Genomic DNA, 20,057 nt, shown 5'->3' on the forward strand with positions numbered 1-20,057 from the left:
CAACTGTCAGTAACTCCAGTTCCAGGGGCTCCAACACCCTCTTCTGTCCTCCGCAGGCATTGCACAACATGGGTGCATTTACATAGTTATGCAGGCATAACACTCATACACATAAATAAAAAGATTTTTAATTGTATATAAATAATGGGGGGGTGTTTTAAGTGACTATGTCTCACTATGTTGACCCACTTGACTTTGAATTTGAGGCAATCCTCTTGCCTCTGGCCCCCAAGTGCTGGGATTTCAGGCATGTACCACCACACTGGGCTAAGCATATTTATTAATATAAACAACAAATTATGTTTTTGATGATTTTGTTGATCAGAGCAAATCAGAGGTGCCAGTCAGTCAAGTCAGTGAAGGCTCTAAGGATGTTAATTTCCAAGGGGTCGGACCATCCCTTAGTTACACGATTTCTCCACAAATAAAATCTGAATTCACTTCAAGGCTAACCGACTTTCAGACTCCAGCTTTTACTAACAGAAAGTTATAATTCAAACAAGACGCAGAGGACAACTGATGAAATTTGTTCGAGGCGGTCAGCACGTGAGGGAAAGGGCAGCCTGCCAGCACTACGGAAGAACGCACACTGTGCCGGAGCCACCTGGCAGCCACGCGGGCGCTGGGGGGCGGGTCTCCAAGCCGCCAATCACAGGCGGCGATGCGCGCACGCTGCGTCCTGACGCAGGGAAGATGGCGGCGCCCTGCGGGTTTCCGCTAGCCCAGCTGCTGTAGTCGTCCCGGCTTCTCCACCATGTTCTCGCTCCGAGGCTGCGGCCGCTGGGCCGTGGTGTCGCTCTGCAGGCGCCTTCCTTCGGCCCGCTCTCGCGGGGACAGCACGGCGCCGTGGAGCCCACGCTTCGACGTGGTAGTTATCGGCGGAGGCCACGCGGGGACCGAGGCGGCGGCGGCAGCCGCTCGCTGCGGCTCGCGGACCGTGCTGCTCACACACCGTGTGGACACGATCGGTGAGGTGCTCCGTACTTGGTCTGCGGGCCGGGACCCAGCGCCTGTCCGAGCGCGGGTGGGTGGCCGCGGTGAGTGGGGGAGGGTTGTAAGACGCAGCCGCTCGGTGGATGGTGCGTCCTGCGCCGGCCTGGCCCCTTCAGGTGAAAGGCGAATGAACCAGCGTTCATTTATTAAAAACACTGAAGAGTGTTGAGCGAGACTTTGTGAAGCTTTTCTGAAAAACGGCGCTATTCCTTCTCTTTAATCTAGCGCTCTGTTTCCGGGTTGGCCTGGGGCCCACTGCGTAAACCAGGCTGGCTGCCTGCCCCGGGAGCCCCGCCTGCCTCCCAGCCCCGGGAGCCCCGCCTGCCTCCCAGCCCCGGGAGCCCCGCCTGCCTCCGCCTCCGGAGCACTTGGCGTTGAAGGCGTGCACCACCATGCCCAGCTAACCTAAGTTCTTTTGCATGTGTATCCGGTAATGCAAAACTTGTATTCTATCAATACAGTGTGATCAGTTTCAGTACGTTTTAGAGATATAACATAAATGAGCTTAGTGAATGACAATTCTATTTTTGAAATTAAAAGATTGCTTTAAGATAATTTCGTAAGTATCAACTTATTCCTCAGTGGCTTCAAAGAAGAAAGATAGCTTTGGCTTAGAAGGCTCATCTGTAGAAATGCAGAAAGCAGGAGTGAGTGGTTCAGTCTTATTTGCTAATATCGCCTTTATTTGAAGTCAGAAGAGCAAGTATTTTTGTTTATACTAACTTGCAAATTATTTTGGGCATCTTAATGAGATGGTAAAAATGTGCATCTAGGAAAAGATTCCAGAGTTCAGGGAGTGGTTTATCATTCAGGGTACCCTGGGCGACCCTTGCATCCCATTGGGACTTTCAGATTTTCTTTATAGAATCTGTTTCAAGTTTTCTATTTTTTGTGATTCTAATTACCTGTACAGATAGTTTGTTAAATATATGTGCTCATGTTTTTGTTCTTCATGTCCACACTCCTTAGGTCAGATGTCCTGCAATCCTTCTTTTGGTGGCATCGGAAAGGGGCATTTAATGAGGGAAGTGGATGCCTTGGATGGCCTGTGTTCTCGAATCTGTGACCAGTCTGGTATACATTACAAAGTATTAAACCGTCGTAAGGGCCCAGCTGTGTGGGGACTGAGAGCGCAGATTGATAGGAACCTATATAAACAGCACATGCAGGTGAGAATAGGGCACAAGGACAGGAAGGACTGCAGGGTTCTTTAGCTGCTGTTTCAGCTGGCATTCCCCTTCCACAGAAGGAGATCCTGAATACACCACTGCTCACTGTTCAGGAGGGAGCTGTAGAAGATCTTGTTCTTACAGAACCAGAGCCTGGACACTCTGGGAAGTGCCGTGTCAGTGGTGTTGTTTTGGGTATGTACTGGTTAATGATGCTAAGAGCAGCATAGCAAACTCTTTGTGAGACATTTACTTTAGAGGAAAGTGGAGATGTCTTTCTATGCTAGGAAATTCTTGTGTTTTCTCTGCCTTAACAAGAAAAACTGTATAAATAATGATGTTTCTCTTTTCATTTTGACCATCATGAAGCTCAGTCACATTCTGGGTTCATCAGTACTGTGTTAATGCAAGACTTCATAGTTTGCATATTTGTGTCTCCATCCAGGTCCTTCTATTATAATTTTTTTTATATTGGTTTATTTTATGTGGGGCTATACACTTAATGGGAGGTTAGGGGAACTCAAGAGTTGTTTCTCCACTTCCAACATGTGGGTTCAAGGAATTAAATTCAGTGGGACATCACCCACTGTGTAGCCTAGGATGACTTTGAACTTCTCATTCACCTACCTCTACCTCCCAAGTGCTGGCATTACACTTATGAGCCACTCTGCCCGGTTTATGTAATGTTAGGGATTGAACCCAGGGTTTTGTGCATGCTAGATAAACGCTCTACCAGCTGAGCCACATCCCCAGACCCTGCATTCCTCCACTCTCATTCACTTTCTTGGGGTTTCATTTTGTTCTGTTTTGTTTGTTTGAGACAGCATCTCCCTGTAGCCCCAGGTGCCCAGAACTCGCTATGTAGACCAGGCTGGCCTCACTGTTGAGAGATCTCCCTACCTCTACCTCCCAAGTGCTAGAATTAAAGGTATGTGCCGTTATGCCGGGCCTTCCTGTTCTCTGTCAGTTATCTAAGTTTCTGAGCCTTTGCAGCCCCACTGTTGTTGCTTCTTCAGATATCTGAGTTACAGCCATCTTCCCTCTCTTATTACCATTCATCTAACTGCTTTCTGTCTTTCAGAAATATATTGAACTCATCTTCTCTCAAGTTCTTTCCTATTACTTGTCTTTCTTGCTTTTTATATATGTAAATACACACACACACTCACACACGGTCTCCCTATAGCGACAGCTGCCAGAGAACTCTAGACCAGGCTAACCTCAAAACCACAGGCTTTATATATTTTTATTGCTTTAATTTTATGACCGTTTCAGAAGGGAGAATAAATCATGTCATATTTAATCAGACATCTAAAATTTTTTTTTTCATAATTATTTTTACAGAATTTTGGTATATTTCATACACATCATCTTAATCATCTTCATCCTAACCCTTCCCCATTAACACCCTCCTCTATAATAGTCTCCATCTGTTGCAAAAGAAGCTTCTTTGAAGAGTGGTGACTGGCATGCTTGTCTGTAAATAGAAGGATCCATATTTAGCATATAGTAAGAAATTACATTTGTCTAGGGATGTGACAACAGTCTTAGGGTTTTCTCTAAGATCTGTGACCTCTCCAGTCGTATGTATTTGGCTATGTTTATAGTACCACACATGAATTCTCTCCCATTGAATGGGCTTCAAGTCCAATTAGGTAACTGTTGGTTACCCCCAAGATAAAACTGCCACTACTGCCCTAATATAGTTAGCTGGGCCAGTCATTGATGTGTTTTTTAGGGCCTGAAGTTGGGGTTGGACCATCAATTGATGCTCTTCCTTACGAGCTTGCATAGTGCTCTCCAAAGCTATGAGAGCTAACCTTAAGGGGACGTGCTTCCAGGTCAGTTCCAGCTCCATTGCTCCAAATCCCATGTCCAAAGTATGCCCTGTCTTCAGCAATAGCATCTTAGCTTCAAGTTCTAGGAGGCAATCAAGGGTGGTGGCAATAGCCTGTATAAATTTTGGGAGTCTCTTGGACTACCCTGGACAGTAGCTTGAAAGGAGGTTTCTCCTGTCTGACACTGTTTCTTGTTAAATAGCCTTCAGCTATATACATGGACTCATGCAGAGATATTGTATGTGTAAGTTTTCAGTAGACTTTGAACTACTATGTTTCCCTTTGATTTTTCACATCAGCTAGGCATTGTTTGTCTCTCCTCTCCTGATTTTACCACCCTCCCTCCCCAGTTGAAGTACCCCGTTTCCCCATTTCACCCTTCATATACTTGTCTCCTATATGGTCCTCCCTCTCTTGAGTTCCTTCTTCCCCTTTACCCCGCATAGTTCCTTGTATAATCTTCCCTCTCCCCGTCCCATCTAAATACCCCCATTTTACCTACTTCCCCTTTGATAACTAACCCATGTCTCCTATTGTTCTCTCTCAGGCTCCTTCTTTCCCTTTACTTCCCTGGTTCTTTTCCATTTTCCTGGCTCCTGCAGTTACATCAGCATATGTACTGACATATAAGGATTTGGTGCTAGGATTCACAAATGAGGTTTGTTTTTGTGAGTCTGTGTTACTTAATATAACAGTTTCTGGTCCCATCCATTTACCTGCAAATTTCATGATTTTGTCTTTCTTTACTCCTAAATTGAACTCCATTTCCTGGTGTCTTCCTCAATCTCTTCAAAGATTTAAAATGTTCATTGTAGAGCTCTTTTATGCCTTTGGTCAGGTTTATTCCTAGATTTTTTTTTTTTTTTTTTGAGACTGTTGTGAATGGGAGGTTTTCCATGTACTCTTTCTCCAGTTGTTTGTTAGTGGTATATAGAAAGGCTACTGATTGCCTGGTGTGGTGGCACATTCCTTTAGTCCCAGCTCTGGGGAGACAGAGCAGGTGGATCCCTGGTGGATCTCTGTGAGTTCCAGGCCAGCTGGGGCTATAGGGAGACCCTGTTTCAAAAAGACAAAAATAAATAAATAAATAAATAAAAAGGCTAACCTGCTACTTTGCTGAAAGTGTTAATCATTTCTAGTTTTCTGGTGGCATTTTTGGAACCTCTTTTGTGTAATATATCATCTGCAAATAGGGATACTTTGACCTCTTCCAATTAGTAATCCTTTAAATTTCTTCTTTTGTCTTACTGCTCTAGCAAGAGTTTCAAGCACTATATTAAAATAGAGTAGAGATAATGGACAGCCTTGTTTGGTTCCTGATTTTAATGGGAATGTTTCTAGTTAGAATTCCATTTAGAATGATGTTGGTCATGGGTTTATTATGTTGGGGTATGTTTCCTCCAGTCCCTCTAGGACTTTTATCATAAAATCATGTTGAATTTTGTCAAAGGCCCTTTCTGTATTGAGGTGATAGTGTGAATTTTGTCTTTGAGTCCATTTATATGATTTATAACATTTATGGACTTGCGAATATTGAACCATCCCTGGAATAAAGCTGACTTGATCATGGTGGATGATCTTTTTAATGTGTGTCTGGATGCAGTTTGCAAGTATTTTGTTGAGAACTTCTGTATCTATGTTCATTAGGGATATGAGTATACTGTAGTTTTCTTTTTTGGTTGTGTCTTTACTAAGGGTTTTGGTATTAGAGTGATGCTGACTTCAGAGTTTGGGAGTTCTCCCTCTGTTTCTATTTTTTTAAATAAGTTAAGTAGTATTTATTTCTGTTCTACTTTGTTTCTCCATTGCTATGACAAAATACTCTGACCATAACCAACTTGGGGAAGAAAGGGTTTATTTAGCTTACATCTCCCAGGTCACAGTTCATCAGGGAGCCCAAGGTAGGAACTCAGGGCAGGAACCTGGAGGCAAGAGCTGGCATACAGGCCATGGAGGAACACTGCTTACTGGCTTGTTCCCCTGGCCCCTGCTCAGCCTGCTTTCTTATGCAACACAGGCCCTCTTGGCCACGGGTGGTACCACCCAGAGGGCTGGGCTGTCCCACAAAACTCAACAATCAAGAAGATGCCCCACAGACATGGCCACAGGCCAGTCCAATGAAGGAAATTCCCCAATTGAGGCTCCCTCAACCCAGGTGTGTCAAGTTGACACCAAAGCCATCCAGCACAATTGTATATCTTTAAATGTCTGATAGAATTCTACTGTGAATCAATCTGTACCTGGGCTTTTTTCAGTTCAGAGGTTTTGTATTACTGTTTCAATTTCCTTATATGTGATATATGTGATTTAAGCCGTTGCTCTCTTCTTGGTTTAGCTTTGGTGGGTCCCATGATTTTAGGTATTCATCCATTTCTTTTTAAGTTTTCAAATTTAATAGAGTATAGGGTTGGGGGGGGTATTTGTTTTTTGTCTTGAGACAGGGTCTCCCTGTAGCCCCAGCTGGTCTGGAACTCACTATGTAGACCAGGCTGACCTTGAACTCACAGAGATCAGCCTGCTCCTGCCTCCCAAGTGCTGGGATTAAAGACATGCACCACCATGCCTGGCCAGAGTATAGGTTTTTAAAAAGTATGCCCTTATAATATTCTAGATCTTTTTGGTGTCTGTTGTGATGTTTCCCCTTTCATCTCTAATTTTGTTGATTTGGATTTACTCTTTCTTTTGGTTGACTAGGCTAAGGGTTTGTCTACCTTATTTAGATTTTCAAAGAATCAGCTCATAGATATATTGATTCTTTGTGTTGTTTTCTTTGTTTCTGTTTCTTAATTTCTGCTCTGAGTTGCAATGTTAAATCATTGATTTGTTCTCTTTCTGATTTTTTTTTTTTTTTTTTTTTTTTTTAAACCTGTCTCTGAATGTGGGGGGGGCTTATCTGTTTGGCAGGACTAGGGGGCCCAGACTGCCCGAACTCACAGAGATCCACCTGCATCTGCCTCCCAAGTGCTGGGACTAAAGGCCTGCACCACCGCACCAGACTTTCTGATTTTTTAATGTAGGCACTTAAAGCTCTAAACTTCCCTCTTTGGACTGCTTTTAATGTGTCCCAGAGGTTTTGTTGTGTTATCCTTTTCATTTTGTTCTAGGAACACTTTAATTTCCTCGGTTTTTTTTTTTTTTTTGGTCTTTTTGAGACAGGATTTCCTTGTAGCCACAACTAGCTTAGAACTCGCTGTGTAGTCCAGGCTGACCTTGAATTCACAGAGATCCACCCACCTCTACCTCCCAAGTGCCACCACACCCAGCTTTAATTTCTTTCTTAATTTCTTCTCTGACCCATTCATCATTCAAGAGTGTGTTGTTTAGTCTCTTTGTTTGTATAGTTTCTAGAGCTTCTTTTGGTGTTGATTTTTAAGCTTTTCTGCATTGTGGTCTGATAGAATACATGGAATTATTTCAATTTTTTGTATTTGTTGACATTTGTTTTGTGCCCCAGTATGTGATCAATTTTAGAATAAGTTCTATGGGGTGCTGAATAGAAAGTGTATTCTTTGGTGCTTGGGTGGAATATTCGGTAGATGTCTGTTAGGTCCATTTGATATATGGTATCATTTAATTCATATGTCTATTTTTTGTCCAGTTGACCTGTCTGGAGATAGTGGAGTATTGAAGTCTCCTACTATTACTGAGTTGGGTTAATCTGTGTCTTAAAGTCTTAGTACTGTTTTTATGAAATTGGGAGCACCAGAGTTTGGTGCATATATCTTCTTCTTGGTCATTTGTTCCTTTGATCAGAATGAAGTGATCCTCATTATCTCTTTTGATTAGTTTTAGTTTGAAGTCTATTTTGTCAGATATTAGAATTGCAACCCTGCTTGTTTCTTAGTGGCATTTGCTTGGATTTTTTTCTCTCCATCCTTTTACTTTAAGGTGGCGCCTATCTTTAAAGGTGAGGTGGGTTTCTTGCAGACAACAAAAAGATGGATTTTGTTTCTTTATTAATATTTTAAAATTTTTATTTAATGTCTATCGGTATATTGCTTGCATGTAGGTAGGTGTATCCTTGCTGTGCAATGCCTGAGGAGGTCAGAAGAGGGTGTCAGATCCCTTGGAACCCGAATTACAGACAGTTGTTAGCCGCCATGTGGGTGCTAGAAATCAAACCCAGGTCCTCTGCAAGAGCAGTCAGTGTTCTTAACCTCCAAGCCATGTCTCCAGCCCAGATTTTGTTTCTTAATCCGTTTAACTAGCCTGTGTCTTTTGACTGGGAAGTTTATGCCTTTGTTTTTTTGTTTTGTTTTTTTTTTTTTTTTTTTTTTTTTTTTTGGTCTTTTTGAGACAGGGTCTCCCTGTAGCCCCAGCTGTCCTGGAACTCACTGTGTAGACCAGGCTGGCCTTGAACTCACAGAGATCTGCCTGCCTGAGTGTTGGGATTAAAGGCGTGTGCCACCACACCCGGCCCAGGCCACTGATATTTAAAGTTATTTATTGGAACGTGTGTTATTGAAAGATGTTGCATTCTTGGTCCAATTTTGTGTTTCCGTAATTATCCTTTCATTTGGTTTTTTCTGTTGCCTCTTGGGTATGACCATCCCTTTCTTTACTTCTTTGTATTGCTTCACATATTCTCTGTCTGACCTGTTTTATGGACGTGTAGTCTTTTAGTCTGTTCGTGTTCTGGAAGATTTTTCTTTCCCTTTCCACTGTAATAAACAGTTTTGCTGGGTAAAGTATTCTGGGTTGGCATCTATGGTCCTTTAGAACTGGGAATACTTTGGTCCAGGCTCTTCTGACTTTCATAGGTTGCAGAAAAAAACTGAATTCATCACTGCTTTCAAGAAGAGGCCAAAGGTCAATGTCAAGTTCTTCCTCAGTCTTTTTTTTCCACATTGTATTTATTAAGGTTGGGGGAAGTACATGCCACATCATACTGTGGAGGTCAGAGAACAACTTGCAGTAGGCAGTCCTCTCCTGCTATGTGGGTTCCAGGGATCAAACTCAGATCATTAGATAAAGGCAAGTGCCTTTACCTACTGAACCATCCCACTGGACCCTCAGTTGCTTTTTTTTCTTTTCTTACTATGTAGCCCCAGCTGGTCTAGAAGTCATTATGTAGACCAGACTGGTCTCACAGAGATCCACTTGGCTCCACCTTTCAAGTGCTGGGATTAAAGGTGTGTGTCACCACGTCCTGCCAGTTGCTTATTTTTTAAGACAGGGTCTCACACTGATCCTGGAGCTCACTGACTCAGCTAAGCTGCCTGGTCTGTCTCTGTCTTTCCAATGATGGGGTCATAGATACATGTAATGCTCTACATGTTGCCTCCTTACTCAGAATTCTGTTTTAAGAGAGAAATTGGGAGATGTTGATCAAAAGCACAAGTTTCAGTTGTTAGATGAATGCTTTCTAGAAATGTAATGTATATTATGGTAACTACTGTTGATGATATATCCTGAAATTTTCTAAGGGGATACTGAGTCTTTGCAGTACACACAGGAAAAAATGACAGCCATGAGGTGGTAGGTATGTCAATTGGGTTTATTATATGAGGTAGACTTACAGCAAAGCAACATGGTGTATACCATAAATATATAGTTTTTTTTGTTTGTCATATAAATCTTGTCAGTCAATAGAGCTTGAAGAACCAGGTACTAAAAAATTTTCAAATTTCTAACTGTAGAAAGTTTTGTTGTAATTCTACTATAAAGTACAACTGTACTGTTACATAGTAACATTCAGAAAATGACTTTAGTCTTTTTTTCTTGTCATTTAGCGGATGGAAGTACAATTTATGCAGAGAGTGTGATTCTGACAACTGGGACATTTCTGAGAGGCATGATGGTAATTGGATTGGAGATGCATCCTGCAGGGCGTTTGGGTGATCAGCCTTCTATAGGGTTGGCCCAGACACTAGAAAAGTTGGGGTTTGTAGTAGGAAGGTTGAAGACTGGGACTCCACCACGAATTGCCAAAGAATCCATTAATTTCGACATTCTGAACAAACACACTCCAGATAATCCATCCGTACCATTCAGCTTTCTCAATGAAACAGTGTGGATCAAGGTAAGACAATTTATGGAAGCCTTGTTTGATAGCTGATGTTGGCTCTTCACAATAGGGTATAGCCTAACCATCTGTCTCTTTTCCTTTTTTAATTAATTTAATTTTTGTTTATGTGTATCGGTGGGTGTGTATGTGACTGCCACGTTGTGTGCAGGTGTCTGCAGTACCCTGAAGAGTGTTGGATTCCCTTTGAAGCTGGAGTTGCAGGAGGTTGTAAGCCACTTGACATGGGTCCTGGATCAGAGCTCCTGTCTTCTGAAAGAACGCAAGCACTCTTATCTTCCAAACCATTTCCAGACCCTCCTACCCCAGTGCCCACCATTTTTTTGAGACAGGGTCTTACCACTCTCTGATGCCCAGGGTAACCTAAAATTTACTATGTAGCTATGCTGGCCTCAGACTTCAGTATATTGAGATTACAGGCATGAGCCTTCCACACAGCTTCTTCTCTTTTTTGACAATTTATATCACTATTGGTTAGGATAAAAGAAATAACCTATAAAAATATTAGCTATGGGATTAGAGAGATGGCTCAGCAGTTAAGCACACTGGCTGCTCTTGCAGAGGACCTGGGTTTGATTCCCAGCACTCACATGGCAGCTACGAACCATCCTTAACTCCACTTCCAGGGGAATCTGAAGCCCTCTTCTGACCTCCGAGGCATTGCACGACACGGGTGCACTCACATACATGTAGGCAATATACTCAGATACATAAAATAAAAATAAATAAAATATTTTAAGAAAATTAGTTATGTCTAGCAGATGGCTCAGCAAGTAAAAATGCTTGCCTCAAAAGCCTGACAACCTGAGGCTAGTCCCTGGAAACCACATAAAAGTGGAAGAACTGACCCCCACAAAGTTGTCTTCTGACTGCCACACGTCTGCTGTGGCACATAGGGCCATACATATACATTAAGTACACCACATCGTAATACTAATAATTTAAATGTTTTTTATTTATTGAATATTAGATAATTTGATAAATTGGGCATTTCCTAGTACATTGTTTTTTCTTTCTTTTTTTTGGGGGGGGGTGTCTTTCTGAGACAGGGTTTCCCTGTAAACTTTTTATTATGAATTTTTAGGTTTGGGGTTGGAACTATTCTACCATTCAGTTGGTAGAATGCTTGCCTAACATGCACAAAACCCTGTGTTCAGTACCCAGTACCACATATGTGGTAGCAAATGCCTATAATCCCAGCCCTTGGAAGATGGAGGCAGAAGGATCAGAAAAGTTCAAGGTCTGTTATTCTCAGCTAAATAATGACTTTGAGGCCAGCTGGAGTTAGATGACACTCTTGTCTCAAAAGGACTTTTCTTTTTTAGATTTAAAGCAGGTATAATGGCACTCCTAATCCTACTCAGGAGTATGAGGCAAGAATTTTATGAGTTTGAGGGCAACCTGTATTTCTTAGTGAGATCCTGCCTCAAAAATTATATTTCACAGAATTGGGAACTAGCATAAAGAACTAACTTTTTCATACTATTGTGTTATTCTTTGGGGTTTTTTTAGGTTTTTATCTTTTTTTTTTTTTTCTTCCTTTTTTTGGTCTTTTTGAGACAGGGTCTCCCCGTAGCCTGAGCTGTCCTAGAACTCGCTATGTAGACCAGGCTGGCCTTGAACTCACAGAGATCCTCCTGCCTCTGCCTCCCAAGTGCTGGGACTACAGGCGTGCACACACCCGGCACAGGTTTGTATCTTTTTAATTGTGAGGCTGGGGAGATGGTTCAGTGGTTAAGAGTGCATACTGCTCTTCCAGGGGACTCAAGTTCTGCACCCCTGTCAGGCTGCTCACAACCAGCTGTAACTCCAGCTCCAGTGGATCCTCCGTAGACACTGCACTCACACAAACCCATGCACAGACACGTACACATATATACATAATTAAAAAATGAGGGTTGGGCGTAGTGGCACATGTCTTTAAATCAGCACTTGGGAAGCAGAGGCAGATGGATCCCTGTGAGTTCGAGGGCATGCTGGTTTTCATAGTGAATTTCAGGGCTACATAATGAGACCCTGTCTCAAAAACCAAAAATAAGGGTCTAGAGAAATGGCTCAGCGGTTAAGAACACTGACTGTTCTTGCAGGAGGCCTGGGTTGAAATCCCAGCACCCATATGGCAGCTAACAACTGTCCATAACTGCAGTTCAAGGGGATCCGATGGCCTCTTCTCTCCTCCATGGGCATTACACAACACAGGTGCCCTTTACATACATGTAGACAATGCATATAAAACTAATAAAGAAATTTTAAAATAAATATTAACAATAAAATGCTCTTAGGCATCAAAGAATAAAATAAAAACTTTAAAAATTATAAAATAACAAAATTATATGAATGTATGTGGGTATGTGAATATGAGTACAGGTGTCCACAAAGGCCATAAGTGTCAGAGCCCCCTGAAGCTGGAGTTATAGGTGGTTGTAAGCTGTCTTATATGGGTTGTGGGAACTGAACTTGGGTCCTCTGCAAGAGCAATCTAAACCACTGAGACATCTCTCCAGCCCTCTTGTTTTGTTTTGCTTTGTGTTTTGAGATGGTCTCCCTATGTAGCCAAGCAGGGCTTGCTGGAACTCATGGACAGTCTGCCTCAGCCAAGTGCTGGAATTACAGGTGTGAGGCACCATGCCTGGCTTATTCATACTTTCTTTTTTTCTTTTACTTTGTTTGAGGTAGGGTCTCACAATGGAGACCTGGCTAGCCTGGAACTTGCTATGTAGAGCAGCTCTGAAATTCACAGAGGTCCACCTGTTTCTGCCTCCTGATTAAAGGCATGCATTACTGAGCCCTGCTCTTTTGCACTTTTTTGAACACGTGTGTCTGTGTGTCTGTGTGTCTGTGTGCTTGTATGTATGCCATTGCATGCACTTGAGATCAGAAGCCAATTTAAGGGAGTTATTTCTCTCCTTCCACCATGTAGGTTTTCACTGGCCCAGTTTCATTCCTTCTTGGCGACTTTTAAAACACTTCTAGACATCAAATCCTCTCATTTATACTTTGTTGTGTGTCATTAGCAAAGAACTCATATACACCAAAGCTTTTTGTTTTGTAAATATTTTTATTTTCTTTGAGAATTTCACAAAATGTGTTTTGATCATGTTTACCCTTAATTCCTTCAGACTGACCCCTACCTCCAAAACACTGCCCCCCACCCTTTAATTTAATGATACATCAATTCCAGTTTGTGCTGTCCATAGACTGCTGGTTGTGGGGCCATCCACTGGAACATGGTCAACCTACCAGGAGATACCCCTTAAATAAAACTGACTCTCCCTCTCCCAGAGGTTAGGGATAGGGGCTTGATCTTGTGCAGGCAACCACACTGCTGTGAGTTCATGAGTACAGTGGTCTTGTCATGCCCAGAAGACATGGTTTTGCTCAGGTCCTCCCTGACTTCTTCTGGCTCTTACAATCTTTTCACCTCTTCTTCTAAGATGGTCTCTGAGCCTTGGGGAAGGGTGTGATAATAGATGTCCCATTTGTGTCTGAGCACTCCACTGACAATCCCTTCACTTTGGCCAGTTAAGAGTTTCTGTCTTAATACCCCTCCATTGCATAAAAAGACTTCTCTCCTGAGGTCTGTAAGAAACACTAATCCAGATTCAGGACTAATTGGCTGATTTTTTTTGTTTTTGTTATTGTTTGGAGTTTTGAGACAGGATATTGCTCTGTAGCCCAACTGGACTTGAACTTGAAAAAAATCCTCCTGCCTCAGCTTCCCAAGCTCATGAGCAACCACACCCCATTTCTTTTCTTAATTTTTTTTAAATTTACATTTGTGTGTGTACTTGCATGTGCCACAGAGCACATGTGGAGGTCAGAAGAGGACAACTTGGGGGAGTCAGTTTTGGCTTTCTACCATGTTAGTCCCAAGGATCAGACTCAGGTCATCAGGGTTGGTGCCAAGTGCCTTTAGCCTTTGAGCCATCTTTCTGGCTCCTAAAACATTGTTTCTCAGTGTCATCTAGTATTCAGATTTCCCCTAATGCCCTCAAATAAGTTTTTTTTTTAATATTTACTTTTGTGTATATGTGTGTATGCAGATGTCAGAGGGACATTGGTTCTTTCTTTCATGTGCGTCCTCAGGTTGTCAAGCTTGGCAGTGAGCAGCTTGCCATTCCACAGATGCGTTTTTTGGTTTAGTTTGGTTTGGTGTGTATGAGTGTTTTGCCTACATGTATATAAGTGTACCATGTACACAACACCCACCAAGGTTAGAGGAGGGTGTCAGATCCCCTGGAACTAGGTGCTGGAGACTAAACCTGGGTCCTCAGCAAAAGCAGCTAGTGCTCTTAACTGCTGAGCCATCTCTCCAGCCCCTTAAATATATTTTGTACAGTAATTTTATTTGAAACAGGGACCAAAAAAGAGGTTCACATATTATATTACATTGTACTTTTTAACTGCCCCCCCCAAATACTCATGTATGGAAGAAATTCTTTTTTTCTAGAACTTCCCATACTCTAGATTTGTGTGTAATTTCTTTCTCTATCATCTTTCCTATAAACTGATAATTAGACCTAGAGGCTTGCTTAGATTTAGGTTCATCTATTTGATTATGTGTTTATTTTTGGCAGGAACACTTAATTAGGCACAAACTTAATGTCTGTTAAGGTAAATAGCATATGGAATTTATTTAAATAAGGGGCAAAGTAGTAGAGAAAGAAAACAATACTATATGCTGCAAATAGTGGCCCACACCTGTAATCCCAGAGGCGGGGGGTGAGACAGGAGGATCAGGAGTTTAAGGAGAGCCTCTCTAGAGTAAGTTCAAGACCTGAGACCCTGTCTCAAAGAAACAAACAGAATAAGCATTGCACCTGGTTACTGTTTTTTAGCCAGAAGATCAGCTGCCTTGTTACTTGACTTACACCAACCCCAAAGTGGATGAGATTGTCCTTGAGAACCTTCACCTAAATAGTCATGTTAAAGAAACCACAAGAGGGCCCCGGTAAGGACAGAAATCAGTGCTTAATCAGTTTAAGGAGTGATGTAACCTTTTTTTGTTATTTCATTTTTTTTTTTTTAATGTCTTATTCTAGATACTGTCCCTCCATTGAATCAAAGGTTTTACGTTTTCCAAAACGTTTGCATCAAGTTTGGTTGGAACCTGAAGGAATGGATTCTGACCTTATCTACCCTCAAGGATTATCTGTGACACTACCAGCCGAGTTACAGGAGAAAATGATAGCATGCATCAGAGGCTTGGAGAAAGCTAAAATGGTCCATCCAGGTAAAGAGGGTCCCGGCTGCCCTTCAGTGCAAGCTCAGCATTGCCTGCACAGTAGGAAGTCCTAGCTGCTCTATTGTTGCGTGGTCCTTCAGAAGATGACATCCATTCATAATCCTGGCACTCAGGAAGCTAAAACAGGAAGATTTCTGTAAATTTGAGGTCATCACGGGCTAACTGTTAAGACATGTCTCAAAAAAGGTATATTAATAGATGAAACCCAACATATATACATTTAACAGAACTTTTGATTTTTTTTTTTTTTTTCTTTCGTCTTTCTGAGACGGTCTCCCTGAAGTCCCAGCTATGTAGACCAGACTGGCTTTGAACTCAGAGATCTGCCTGCCTCTGCCTCCCAAGTGCTGGGATTAAAGGGGTATACCACCACTCCTGGCCACAGTTTTTAATTTTGTAGCTCATTGAATAGTGATCTTAGTAGTTCTACCTTGGGGTAAATGCAGCTGTTTTCACTTACCTTATACATCATTTGTTCTTTGGTCAGGCTATGGTGTTCAGTATGACTATTTAGATCCCCGTCAAATCACGCCTTCCCTCGAGACGCATTTGGTTCAACGGCTCTTCTTTGCGGGGCAGATAAATGGTACCACTGGCTATGAGGAAGCTGCAGCTCAAGTAAGAATTTTTTTAGATGTTACCAAAAGAACCATTTCATTAGTGCTTTTTTAATGTTGTGTTGATTATAGATCTTAGATGTAAAACTGTAATAGACTGTTCATTGTAAATGGAGATGGCTGCTGGATGTAATAAACTGCTTTGTTTTGTTTTGAATTTGGGTCTCGATATATAGCCCAGGGCTGACTTCAGACTCCTGATTGTTTATTTATTTATTTTGGAGGGTTTTTTTTAAGACAGGGTCTTATAGCCCCAGCTGATCTGAAACTTGATATGTAGATCAGGCTGACCTCAGTCTCAAAGAAATCCACCAGCCCCTGCTTCTGGGGTGCTAGGATTCAGGTCTGTGCCTCCACGTCCAACTTTTTTTATGTGTGAGTATTTGGCTACATGTTGCAATGCCCTTGGAAGCCAGAGAGGGCATTAGATCCCCTGGAACTGGAGTTACTGATGGTTGTTAGCTGCCATGTGGGTGCTGAGAACTGAACCTGGGTCCTCCGCAAGAGCAGCCAGAGCTCTTAACTGCTGAACCATTTCTCACCCAATTTTTTTTAGGCAGGGACTCATGGAGCACAGATTGGCCTCAAACTTGCTATGTAGTCAAGGCTGCCTTGAAAATCCAGTCCTGCCCCTGCCTTCCAAGTGCTATCACAAGCATGCACCTCCACTGCTAGCTCAGGCTGCTCACCTTTCTGCCTCACCTTCTTACTGCTCAGGTTATGGATACATGATGCCATGCCCAGCTTCTAATAGATTCTGAAAGCACTTGTAGCTTTACTGCTGCTTATTTCTGATCTTATATTGTGACTAGACTTGGGGTATTGTTTCTAAAGTTTTAAATAAAAAGAACATTTAGTTCTTTTTTTTTTTTTTTTGTTGGTGTTTTTGTAGCAGGGTCTCCCTGTAGTGCCAGCTGTCCTGGAACTCACTATATAGACCAGGCTGGCCTTGAACTCACAGAGATCCGCCTGCCTCTGCCTCTGCTGGAATTAAAGGCATGTGCCACCACGCCCAGCAACATTTAGTTCTTTTAAGATTACTTCATTCAATTAAAAGAGAAGTTAAAACAAAACACAAGTCCTATGAAAGCTCCAGTGGATGGACCCACACTGGAGAACATATGGGGATTCAAGACAGACTCTATAGGCTTCATTATATGGAGAGAGCACACTGAAAGGAGTGTGGGGGTAATGTGGGGAGGTGTGGGTGGGAGAGGGGATATAAATGTCATCAAATTATATTGGATGGAAATCGCAAAAATTCAATAAATGCAAAAAAAAAAAAAAAAAGATTACTTCAGTGAAAATTATCATATTAGGGGGCTGGAGAGATGATTCAGCCTTGGTGGCTTGAAGAGGTGACTGCTCTTGCAGAGGACCCAGGTTCAGATCCCAGCGCCCACATGACAGCTAACAACCATCAGTAACTCCAGTTCCAGGGGATCTGATGCCCTCTTCTGAACTCCTCAGGCATTGTACACATAGGTTCACGTACATACATGCAAGCAGAATACTCATACACATAAAAGAAAATTCTTTTTTCAGTTTTTTGTGTGTGTGCGCATTTGTGCATATTGAGGCCAGAAATCAACTTCAGGTGTCCACCAGTCATTCTCTACCTTTCTTTTTAATTATGTGTACGTGTGTGTCTGTCTGCGTATGGCTGTGCACACATCTGTGCATGTTTGTGGAAGCCAGAAGAGGGCGTTGGATACTTAGGAGCTGGAGTTACAGATAGTTACGAATTACCTGAAGTGGATGCTGGGAACCAAACTGAGGTCCTCTTCAAGAGCAGTATATGCCTTACCTTGAGTCATCTCCCCAGTCTGTCTACCTGATTTTTTGAGACAGGATCTCTCATTGACCTAGAGTTCACCAATTAGGCTAAACTGGTTGACTAGTGAGCTCCAGTGAGCCACCTATCTCTGCTTCCCCAGGCCTGCACCACTGTAACAAGCTTTTTTTTTAATTTTACTTTTGTGAATTCCATACCATGAGTATTATTTTTGCATTTTTCTATCCCTCCCAGTCCCTCTCCAACTCCTCCCATGCCCCCTCCCGCTCCCTCTCAATTTCCTGTTCTCAATTATTGCTACAGGTGTTTATAAATACATACACATATACATATACATATGTATATGCATGATGCACTGAGTGGTTGGGATTGAGGGTTAGATAACCTCTCAGGGAACTAATCCCTAGAGAAAACTGATTCTCCCTCCCTAGCAATCCTTTGATTGCCTATAGCTCTTCATTTTGAGGTGGGACCCCATGAAATATGCCCCCTCCCCCAGTCCATCTTAGCATGTTGGCATTTATTATCACGCCGACATCATAATCATCTGAACAAATTGATTGACTCTTAAGTTTTTAAGAATGGATTCAAACTCAGAAGACTGGTTCCCCTATCTGTTAGAACCCTCTGTCTCCCAGAGCTGTGCCAGTGGATCTCTTGCCCCTCAACCTATGCAGATAAAGCTGTCTTGTGTCCTCACTCCGTCCCAATTGAACTGATTCTGGAACCCTGTTTCTCCCCCTGTGTATGCCCCATCCCAGTCAGGCCACACCCATAATCTATTCAAAATGGTTTCTACAGGTTCATTGGGGAAGTACAAGTTCAGGTTCAGTTCCACTCTTTTTTTGGGGGGCAGGGGGAGTCTTTTTGAGACAGGTCTCCCTGCTGCTTCAGCTGTCCTGGAACTCACTATGTAGACCAGGCTGGCCTCAAACTCACAGAGATCCACCTGCCTCTGCCTCCCAAGTGCTGGGATTAAAGGCGTGCACCACCACACCTGGCTTTCAATTCCACTCTTTGTCTTCACAGACCAAGGATCTTTTCATCCCTAGTATCACATTCATCCAAGGTCCCGTGTCCTTTCTCAGTTTCCACTGTGTCCAGTGGAGATGAGTGGGTGCACTGCTTGCAGCACTTTGATATGTTAACCCTCAAGCTCACCCACCTTCATTCATTAACTTTTTTGGGTTGAGTACGAAACTGAGGTTGCCAAGGATACACCCTGTTCTGGTTTTGCTGGGGATAATTAAAAGTCATTAGTCCAGATTATGTCCATTAGTAAAAGTCACTCCCACAGTATGTCAACTGGTTTTGTCATATAGATCTTGTTAGACTAGCATACTGTGGAAATTTAATTGGTGTCACTTCCCTATCATGTCTAGAATGTATTAACTAGCAGCAGATGTCTTGTCCCTCTGGGTCTTACAATTTTTCCACCGCCTCTTCCTGGATGTTCCCTGAGCCTAAGGTATAGAGGTTGCTTTGTAGATGTATGGTTTAGGGTTGTGCCCAGCTTTTTTACAGGTACAGGTCCTGTCAGGTCCTCATGCTTTGAGGCAAGCACTTTACTGATTAAACCATCTCTCTAGCCTTCCATGTTATTATTTATCTGTGGGAAATTACATTGTTTTTATTTGTGAGGGTGAAAAAACTAGGTGAGTTTAAGTAAAGATCAACCCACCCCACCCCCTGCAGCTGAATGAATTAAAGCATGCTAGCATGTATTCTGTTTCCACATATGGATCACATTTACCTCTATTCCTCATGAGCCTACTTTCTTCCTGTTTGGTTTGTCTTTCCAGGTAGTATTGTGAATAGGATAGTTATTGTTCAGTTCGTAATGGCCTCTTAAACATTTCAGTCCTCTTACAGGGTGTGATAGCTGGAATAAATGCCAGTCTTCGGGTCAGTTGCAAGCCACCCTTTGTTGTAAGTCGAACCGAAGGCTACATAGGAGTCTTGATTGATGACCTCACCACGTTGGGTACCAGTGAACCATACCGAATGTTTACCAGCAGAGTAGAGTTCCGTTTGTCCCTGCGCCCTGATAATGCTGATGTCCGGCTCACATTCAGAGGTAACTTTTAACCAAGTTCTGTAAAATGGTTCACTACGTTTTGCTTTTTGTTGATTTGATTTAGTTTTTTTGAGACAAGATCTCTATTAGATATGTTAGCTTTGAATCCACTGTGTAGCTGAGGATGGCTTTGAGTTCCTGATTCTCTTGCCCCCTCCTCCCAAGTGCAGAGCGTGTGCTAGCTGCCACATCCTGCTTTGGGGAGGGGGCAGTAGATGGGGGAGGTATTGACACAGGGTCTCCATATGTAGTCCTGGCCAACCTAGAGCTTGCTGCAATCCTCCTGCCTTTTCTGGGA

General features: G+C 42.6%; 1 protein-coding gene across 2 annotated transcripts in view; it reads left to right on the top strand.

Annotated features, from left to right (window-relative positions):
- The first annotated feature begins 632 nt into the window (after nt 1–632).
- The window catches only part of Mto1 (mitochondrial tRNA translation optimization 1), a 37,769-nt gene continuing 18,344 nt past the window's right edge, over nt 633–20,057 (top strand). The window contains exons 1-8 of one of the 2 annotated variants that reach the window (XR_003851574.1): nt 633–968; nt 1,963–2,162; nt 2,240–2,357; nt 9,733–10,022; nt 14,864–14,976; nt 15,068–15,258; nt 15,758–15,888; nt 19,555–19,759. Coding sequence is in view for 1 of the 2 variants with exons in the window: in XM_008846105.3 (XP_008844327.1) it covers nt 755–968; nt 1,963–2,162; nt 2,240–2,357; nt 9,733–10,022; nt 14,864–14,976; nt 15,068–15,258; nt 15,758–15,888; nt 19,555–19,759 (1,462 nt within the window). In the remaining variant the exon portion in view is untranslated. The remainder of the gene's footprint in view (nt 969–1,962; nt 2,163–2,239; nt 2,358–9,732; nt 10,023–14,863; nt 14,977–15,067; nt 15,259–15,757; nt 15,889–19,554; nt 19,760–20,057) is intronic. The other variant, XM_008846105.3, reaches the window with a different exon arrangement.

This window comes from Nannospalax galili, unplaced genomic scaffold, assembly GCF_000622305.1.
Source record: "Nannospalax galili isolate Female #2095 unplaced genomic scaffold, S.galili_v1.0 scaffold82, whole genome shotgun sequence".
Taxonomy (NCBI): domain Eukaryota; kingdom Metazoa; phylum Chordata; class Mammalia; order Rodentia; family Spalacidae; genus Nannospalax; species Nannospalax galili.